Below are 9,564 nucleotides of genomic sequence, written 5' to 3' on the forward strand. Positions count from 1 at the left end.
CCAAGCAATGAACTTATTGAGAAAGGAAAGAGAATGAACTGGAAGTCAGAGGATAACAGCCACAGGCCCTGATTTTGGTGATAAATTTGGAGAGAATGAGCTTCAAAGAATGAGAGAAGTCAAACTTTGTCTCCCTCACCATGACCTGGTTGTTGGGAGGCATGAAAGAAAAAGTATCTAGTGCTCAGAAAGGTCACTCATATCAAATGGAGGGGATAACGATTCACGGATTGCTAAAAGATGAAGTGGGAAAGGAAGTGGTTTAAAATGAAAGTATGTTAATTATGGAGCTGGAATTCCAAAACATCTGAATGCTCTCCACATTTATCATTACACTTCCTAAAATGTAGCACCAGAACTGAACACAGTACTAAGAAATAGATTAACAAAAGCTAAGGGCAGTGGAATTATCTCTTTTAATTCAGGCTAATTGGGACATGATGCCTCCCATAATCTAGTCTAAGGTAATATTGAGCTTGCTCCAATTTATTTTTCTCATCAGAGTTCTCTCTCCATACCTCCCATGTCTTAAACTTCTGAAGATGATTTTCAGGGCACAAGTGAAAGATGTTATGTTTGTTTCTATTACATTTCAGCATGTTTGCCTTTGGATCTTAACTCTGTTATTCAGCATATAAGCTGTCCCCCAAGCTTTGTGCCTTCTGCAAATTTTATAGCATTGCCATCTAGAAATCTAATCAAGTCATTGATCATAATGTTAATTCTCTTATTGTTAATACTTCACTGGAGACTCTAAGTTGACCTCAAATTATTTATGGATACTCCTTGGATCCAACCAATCAATTGGTTCTGAGTCATTATCTTCATCCTTCCATTTTGTCTATAAAGATATTGTGAGCGAATATCCAATATTTATTGATTGCCGACAATAGTGTCAAATCCTACGGTTGGAACTGGAAAAGATAAAGATCAACAAAAGCTAGTTCTTGCTCACTAGGATTTTACTGTGTAGTGGGGTAGATAAGACGTGCACAGATAGTGATAAGAGGAATACTTTAAGAAAGAGATAAATTAGGAACTATCTGAGTATAATGGGGGGAGTGATCACTTTTCCCCATGGACTTCATATAGCACTTTGTTTTGTACTTTCTTTAGCTTACTTATGATATATTATTGTGTTTTATAGATAAGTAAATGTTTTGTCTTATCTCCCTAGTAGACTCCAAGAGGATGGTTTAACACATATTTGGTGAATAAATTAACAGAAATAAGGAAGCAAGAAGAAAGGATAAATTTGGAGGAGAGGGACAAGAGGATGAGTCCAATTTTGTACATGATGAATCTGAAGTGGAGATCTCCAGTAGGTACCCAGTAGTGCCAGGAAAATGGCACTTAGATGGCCTTGGAGGTCTGTTGTAATGCTGAGATTCCATGATTCTGGGTAATGAAGGATTGGATCTCTAGGGAGAGATTGGAACTGACTATACATTTGAAAGTCATTCACATAGATTTTATGACTGAATAGTTGAGAGAGAAGAAAGGTGAACACAGAGGCTTGAGGAACCTTGGGGTTTGAGAGGAGTAAGGGGATCCAGTAAAGGCCACAGATGAGGAGCAGCAAGAGTTATAGGAAGAGAAGCAGGAGGGATCTAGAACCAAGGGACAAGAACAAGAAGGTCAGGGTAGTCAATAGTGTAAATAGAGAAGAGGTCAAGGAAGAGGAGACTGTTGGATGTGGTAGCTCTTTTTCATTATTGATAAAAAATCAGGCTACCTTAGTTCCTAGTTAAACATATTTTACTGAATTATTTTATGCTGTATGTCCCATTTCATAAGAATGATTGCATGTCATCCTTAGTAACATGGTGCAGCTTATTTATGCTGGCCATAGGTCATAGAATGACAAAATTTTTAAATTGAAAGGGATATCAATGGACATCTAGTTCAACCCAAACCTGAAAAAGGAAACTTACCCCTCAAGTCAGTCAGTCAACAAGCATTTATTAATCATTTACCATGTGTCAGGCCTTGTGGTGAGCACCTAGGCTACAAAGAAGGGTGTCCTCTCATTGTCTCATTGGGGAGACAGCAGGCAGACAACTGTAAATAACAATGCATACAGTAGATGGAAGTTAATCTCAGAGGGAAGGCACTAACTGTGGATTAGTGAAAGGCCTCTTATGAAAGGTGGGATTTGAGCTGTCTTGAAGTAAGCCAGGATAGCCAATGAAAAGGAGCAATCAGGAGTTGGAGCCTGGAAAACCTCAAGCAAAGATGAATCCATGACTGTCTCATTTCACAGCTCTAATTAAGATTTTCCTGGTGCTACCATTGCCTCTGGTTCTGCCTTCTGGGGACAAATAGAACAAGTTTATGTTGTAGATTGTAAGCTACTTGAGGGAAGGTACAGTTTAATTTTTGACTTTGTGTTGCTAGCATTCAGCACAATGTCCGGCACATGTTGAATTAAATTAAAATTTAATCTCTCTTCCCCTTGATAGCACTTCAGACACTTGAAGTTAGCGGTCATATTCCCCCTTAATTTCTTCTCTAGGCTTCTCAGTTCTTCCTACCATAGCCTTTTTTCAGTCTCCATTGAAGATTTCCAAAGTGTCTTCATGGTATGGAAGTGATCCTGGGTCCCTGAAAGCTATGCCAGTGAATTGCAACCTTTGTCAGATACTGCCAAGCTGAAAAGGGTTTGCTGACGGGCCCGACAATGGTTTTGTGTGGTTGTTTTTTTTTTTTTTGTCTAAGACTCAACCTATGACAGAAGAGTCATCACTAGTGGGTTGACCATGAAGTATGGGACTTTTGGGCTGCTGTAGCAGCTCATAGAAACATAAAGGATGATATGATTTTCATTTGCGGGGCTGGATCTGTTCTCTGTGGCACCTGGAGGGCCATTTTCTTCTTTGGTTGACATTTCTATGTCTTTGTCTTCCTAGGGAAGAGACGCTCCTGTAGAAGTTAGACATCTTTCCTTCTTGAGCAAGATTCTCCTTTCCCTTAGACCAAGAGAAAAATGATTCACCTCAGAGGACACCACTTGATCTACCTCCTGGTACTTCTGCCTCTTTGGATTGGAGATGGCTGCCAGGCACAAAGGGCAGGTACGAAGTGAATCCATTTTCCTGAGCACATAGAAAATAAAAAAGGGAGGAGGTAGTTAGGTTATGTAGTGGGTAAAGCACAAGGCCTGGAGTCAGGAAGACCTGAGTTCAAATCCAACCTCAGATACTTACTAGCTATGTGACACTGGTGATGAGGTCAGGGTTAGGGTTGTGCGAGACCCCAAAATACCAACATGCCAGGTCCTACAGCCTGTACCTCATCACTGGGCAAGTCATGAAACTTCTTTTTGCCTCAATTTCATCTTTAAAATAGGGATGATATAAACAACAACTACCTCTGAGGTCTTCTGAGACTAAATCCAGGTCTCTTTCCATATTGTGCTGTTTCCTCTAAATCCAAAATGTTAAACTGCATCAGTTCTATTTTTCTAATTACAGTGCAGTCTTCTGTGTCTGCCAGCAATGTTAAGGGTTTGCCTGAAGAAAGTTCTGAACTTGTTACTGTAAGCCGATTCTTCTTGAACCCATTTATCTCAGCCCTTACAATGCCTCAGGATGGAAGTGTTTGCCTACAGTCTAAAGTGGTGATAAGCCAGGTTAGATTTATCTGGCCTTGGTATTGGAGATGGTCCTACAGTTTAGAATGTCAGAGCTAAAAGAGAATTTAGAACATGTAGATCAGCCTATAAGCAAAGCATGAATTTTCTCAAAAGTATTCCTGATAATAATTCAGCCTCCAGCAATCAAGAGCTCACTATCTCACCAAAACAACCCTTGCACTTCTGAGCTTCTTTAATGTTACAGGAAGTCTTTCCTTACATTAAGTCAAAACCTACTTCTGCTGTTTCATTCCCTTTGCATTAATTGTTTTTAGCATTGCTCCCTAAGGACAAACAAGTCTAATAGCTTTTCCAAGTGACAGCCCTTCAAGTACTTGGAAAGTAGCTATCTAGTTCCTTTTCTAGGCTAAATATCCCTAGTTCTTTCAACCAGATCAAGTAAGGCATGATCTGAAGTCATCTCAATAATATAATTACCTTCTTTTATGTGTGTTTCACCTTCTCAATTGTCTTTTTAATAATTGCTATCCATATCTGGATATAATACTCCAACTGAGCAGTCTGAATGGGGAAGAGGATGATGAGAAAACTTCCTTTCTTCTGAGTACTTTTCCTTTTTTTTTTTCTTTTTGGAGGGGTGAAGGCAGTGACTTGCCCAAGGTCACATGGCTAGTAAGTGTTAAGTGTCTGAGGCTGGATGTGAACTCAGGTCCTCCTGACTCCAGGGCTGGTGCTCTATTCACTGGGCCACCTAGTTGGCCCTACTTTTCCTCTTCAGAGGTCATATTAGCTTTGCATGACTCCCATATCACAGAGTTAACTCATACTGAGTTTGTAGTTCACTATAATTCCCAGATCCTTTTTCATGTGAACTGCTGTCTGCTGTCATTTTCCCATCTCATACTTGTGCCTTTTCTCTGGCTGCCCCCAATGTGTGGAATGTCCTCCCTTCCTCTCCTTTTATGAAATTCCTTTGTTCAGTCACTTCGGTTGTGCCTGACTCTTCATGACCCCATTTGGTGTTTTCTTGGCAAGCATACTGGAGTGGCTTGCCAGTTCCTTCTCTAGCTCATTTGACAGATAAGGAAACTGAGACAAACAGGGTTAAGTGACTGTGCCCAAGGTTACACAGCTACTAAGTGTTCTGAGGCCAGATTTGACTTCACAAGATGATTTTTCCTGACTCCAACACTCTATCCACTGTGCTGTCTAGCTGCCCATATCAAATTATTATAATTTTTTTAAGCCCTGCATGGTAATTGTAGTATATTGGACTTTGAGTCATAATCAAATTGGCACTACTTGTTACCCACAGGACTATGTGTAGGCAATTTACTCTTTAGGCTTCAGTTTCCACATCTGTAAAATGGAAAGATTGCAGTAGATAATGTCCAAGTATTCTTCCACTAGCTCTAAGTGCTAGAATTCTAAAAACAACTTACTTTAAGAAAACCACTTCATGCTTTTGGTTGATAAGGACTTTTATCATAAGGATAAGGTTGATAAGGACTTTTATCATTATAAGGACTGTGGTCCTTTTTTAATGAACTTATCTCGGAATGCTATATATTTTATTTACATGAATTTGTGTTATGTCCTCATTAGATCCAAGATCTAGCACTTTCTTATCCACCTTCCTCATTTTGCAGATGAGGGCCCAAGAAGATTAAATTACTTGTCCAAGGTCACACAGGTCATATCAGAGACAAGATCTGAACCAGGTCCTCTGGCCTAAGGGGTAGTACTTGAAACCTCCACTGAAGGCTGTGAGCTCCATGAGAGCAAAGGTCCATATCTTCCTAAAGATTTTGTTCTGATGCACAACACCAAGCTCAGTGCTGTGCACATAGTGGGTGCTTAAGAAATGTTTGCTGCTATTATATAGCTGCTTTTTTGGGTCCTATCAGGTAGTTGTTCAGTCAGTTAATCAACAAACATTTATTAAGCACATAGAACAGAGCCGGGTACATAATAGGTACATTAATAAATGCTTATTGACTAACTACTATGTCCTAGGCACTATGCTAAGTGCTGGGGATACAATTAAGAGCTAGCAGTTTGGTGGGGGAAACAGTATGAAAATAACTATGCACAATGATAAGTACTGGATAAATTGGAGATAATCGAGGGAGAAAAGACACTAACCTTAAGGGAGGTCAGGAAGCCTTCTTTTTTTAGAAGATGGGATTTTATATGGGGAGGAAACCAGGGAAGGCAATTAGTGGTAAAGAGGGGAAAGGGAATTCCAGGCATGGGATAGCCGGTGAAAATGCATTTAGGAGATCGAGTGACCTGTGGCCTTCTCCAGCAGCAAGGAAGCCAGGATCAGTGGGGGACAACCTGAACTCCCAAACATGAAAAGGGTCTTAGAATTTGGGAAGGATCTTGAAGGTCTTTATATTTAACCACCTCCTTTTACAGATGGGGAACATACTTATTCCAGGATCACATGTAAGTAAGTGGAAAAGCAAGGATTAGAGGCCAAGTCCTTTGCCAGTCTCTTTTCGCTTCATTCCTCTTCCTCCTTTAATGCATATAATCCAGTTGATTCCTCTGTTTTTCAACAATATTATACTGAAAACCTTTGTGGATTACTTTGAGTGAGGTGCCCTAAACATGTAAGCCTTTGTTGCTCCTAAGGCCTCTGGCTGAGGTTTCTTTAGCCCCCAGCTATAATTATCCCCAAATGAAAAGAAAAACTAAGCATCCCCGAGAACAAAAAAATGACCATCTGTGTTAAAGATAAACCTCTTAAGGAATTATCTGAGTCAACACATCTGGGCAAACAGAATAAAAAAAAAAATGAATCCTGCTGTGTATGGGCTACATCCAGGTGGATCAGCTATGCTAAGAAAGAGATTTACTTTAGGTTGAATATGTATCTTAGCATGAATTTTAAAAGCTACAGGTGGACAGACACTTCTCAAAACAATTGTTAATATTTAATACATTGTTAGAAGCCCTTTGACAAAATGGTATGCAAATTAAAACAGCCCTATCACCTAATACAATGAATTGGTAATTAAAAATTAAAAGCAAGAAATTTAAAGGAAAAGGTACACTTGTCCATTGCTGGCAGAATTGAAAACTAGTAGAATCAGTTTGGAAGGTTATCTGGTTATTCAAATGAAAGTTGTAAAAATTGCAGTCTTTTGACCCAAAGATCCTACTTTTGGGAATATACCCTAGGAGTGTTATGGAAAGCAAAAACTATCCTTTAAAAAGAGCTTTGTAGCAAGTGTTTGAAATTACCAAAAAGTACGACTGTCCAAATAGTAGGGGAGTAGTTTTGTAAATTTTGGTATATTCATGTAATGGAATACTGTAGTGAACATAAAATACACACACAAGCATGAGAAAAATAAAGGAATATGAAGGTATTATGAAAAGATCAGCTCTTTTGAGAAAAGCAGGAGAACAAGATACATACTAAAATTACAACTGGACAAAATGGAAGTAGACGAGAATGGACAAAGACTCCGGACAAAAGCACAAATAAATGAATGAAAAACATGTACTATGTTCCAGGTACTGTGCTAAACACTAGAGATATAAATAAGGAAAGAACTTATATTCCTGTACTCAAGGAGTTTAAATCCTAATGTGGGAAGATATCATTTAAACTGGAGCTAGAAAATGGCATGGGGGGGTGGGGGGGAGGGAAGAAAAAGGTTCCTGAGGGATGTTTGGGAAATTGCTCAGTGGCCTAAGTTTTGGATTTTTGGAGTCCCAGCTGCAGAATTTAAGTTCTCCTGGCAATTGGATGAGGAGGATGGCAAGATTTACAAGTGGCATAGTTTGGAAATGCTCAGATAAGAGCATGGTGGCCTGTTTTGGGGAAGTGAAGGCAACATCTCATCTATCAAAACTTAGGGGTGAGGAGACTTGGAGGGGACAACTGAAAGGATACAATATTTCAATAACTGAAATTAATTTATTTACAGGTGAATGGCATCAACATACATTTAAGTGGTGGCATTAATGTTTAAATTTATAATATTTTTAAATGAAAAGCTAAAAAGTTAAAATCTTCCAGTGTTCATTAATTCTAGAATCTTGGCACATAGACTTAGAGCTGGGGAAGTTTAGGCATAGAATGTTACAACATAAAATAGACCAATCAGAGCTATAAGGGGCCTTACAACATAGAGTACTAGACTTATAGAATGTTAGAAATTTAAAGCATTGATAGAAATAGAAACAAATCCCTGACAGCAGCATATAAACTTAGAAAACCACAAATGAGCATTACTAGTGTATTTTTTTTTATTTATTTTGCTAAACTTTTCCCAGTTACATTTATTACATTCCTCCTGGGAGTTTTAAGAGCTTCGAGTATGATACCTTTGATGTAAAGCACCAAGAATCAATCAGAAATTATCAGTGCCTGGAGTTCTTAAGTTTTTGTGTGTGTGTGTGTCATGGATCCATTCTCTCCAGTTGGAGAAACCTATAGATCCCTTTTTAGAACATTTTTAAATGCATAAAATAAAATAGGATTACAAAGGACACCAGCTATATTGAAATATGTGTATTGAATTTTTTAAAACAAGTTCACAGATCCCAGGTTAAGTAACCCTGTTCTAATTCAATTCCCTCTGCAGAACTGGAATTTGGTCCAGGTTTGGTCAAAAGAGTTGTTTTTACAAAAGAACTTTGAGGGTTTTCAGCTGCAGGTACTTGGAAGGTAGAGACTACAGAAAAGAATTAACGCTGGAGCCTCTCAGAGTCCCAACTTCGAGGTTGTTTTTGTTTTGATGGGGAACAATAGTATAATTATAGCATTTACCAATAAGTGTCTTTAGATGGAGTCTAAGCAAGAGCTCTTTATTAAGAATTCTGCTCTATAGTGGGACTTTCTTCTACTGAAGGTGGGGAGAGACAGAAGATAAGGAGGTCTCTCTCTCTCTCTTTTTTTTTTTTTTGCTTTTTGGAGGGGGGAAGGCAGAGCAATTGGGGTTAAGTGACTTGCCCAAGGTCACACAGCTAGTAAGTGTCTGTGTCTGAGGTCGGATTTGAAGTCAGCTCCTCCTGAGTCTAGGGCCGGTGCTCTATTCACTGCACCAGCTAGCTGCCCCAAGGAGTTCTCTTTAAGGTATGTTGAGATTGAGATGTCTATAGCTCATCCAGATGATACTTTCTAGCAGGAATCTGGAGAAGAAAAATTGGAACTCAAGAGAAAGATGATGGATGCTTGCACAGATTTTAGAGTCTATATAGAGATTTGGTAAATGATCATTGGAGCCTGACAACTGATAAGATCATCAAGAGAAGAAATATAGGTAGAGAAGAAAAGAGATGAGGGAAAAGAGAGAAGAGGACAGAATCAGCTTATGAAAATTCTTAAATGCTCATTTAAAGTGTGGACATTTTTATTACATAGACAAGATGGCCACTGAAGGCTTTTGAACTTGGCATGATCAGACATGCATTTGGGAGAAAATGTTCTCAATTGTATAAAGAATGGATTGGAGAAGGGAAAGATTGAGAGACCAGAAACAGGAAAACTAGTTAGGTTATTCTCATAGTCTGGGAGAAAACACTAAGTAGGATCTGAATGAAACACAGATCTCCTGGGTTGATACCCACTGGTTTTTCTACCATAAAAAAAGACATCTTCGGTTGTACCAAGTTAGTGAGTGGTCTTCATGGTCTTCCACTGCTAAGATAAGACACTGACCAATGATGGATGCAAAAGAAAGCAGACTCTCCCAAGCCTGTTTTTCCTTATAAGTGAATAGAGTCCCAGATTTGGCATTAGGAGGCAAGTTTTAGTCCTAGCTGTTGCATTTATCATAGCATCTCAAATTTGACAGAGTGACAGATTTTCTTTACGTCTGTAAACATTACTCATGATTTTTCCTTTAGGAGGCATGCGCAGAAAGTCATATCTTCCTTCTGGGTGGTAGCCCTCTGAAACATGAAGACAGCTTTCATGTCTTTCTGAGATCTGCTTTTTCCCAAGATAC

General features: G+C 38.9%; 1 protein-coding gene across 1 annotated transcript in view; it reads left to right on the forward strand.

Annotated features, from left to right (window-relative positions):
* The window catches only part of COL22A1 (collagen type XXII alpha 1 chain), a 630,085-nt gene that overhangs the window by 57,624 nt on the left and 562,897 nt on the right, over positions 1-9,564 (forward strand). Inside the window, exon 2 of the mRNA XM_069081305.1 lies at positions 2,910-3,074. Coding sequence (XP_068937406.1) covers positions 2,987-3,074 — 88 coding nt within the window. The 5' untranslated portion in view covers positions 2,910-2,986. The remainder of the gene's footprint in view (positions 1-2,909; positions 3,075-9,564) is intronic.

The sequence above is a fragment of the Petaurus breviceps genome, unplaced genomic scaffold, assembly GCF_028583685.1.
Source record: "Petaurus breviceps papuanus isolate PSGF00001 unplaced genomic scaffold, PetGlider_PUasm1.0 98, whole genome shotgun sequence".
NCBI classification, from domain to species: domain Eukaryota; kingdom Metazoa; phylum Chordata; class Mammalia; order Diprotodontia; family Petauridae; genus Petaurus; species Petaurus breviceps.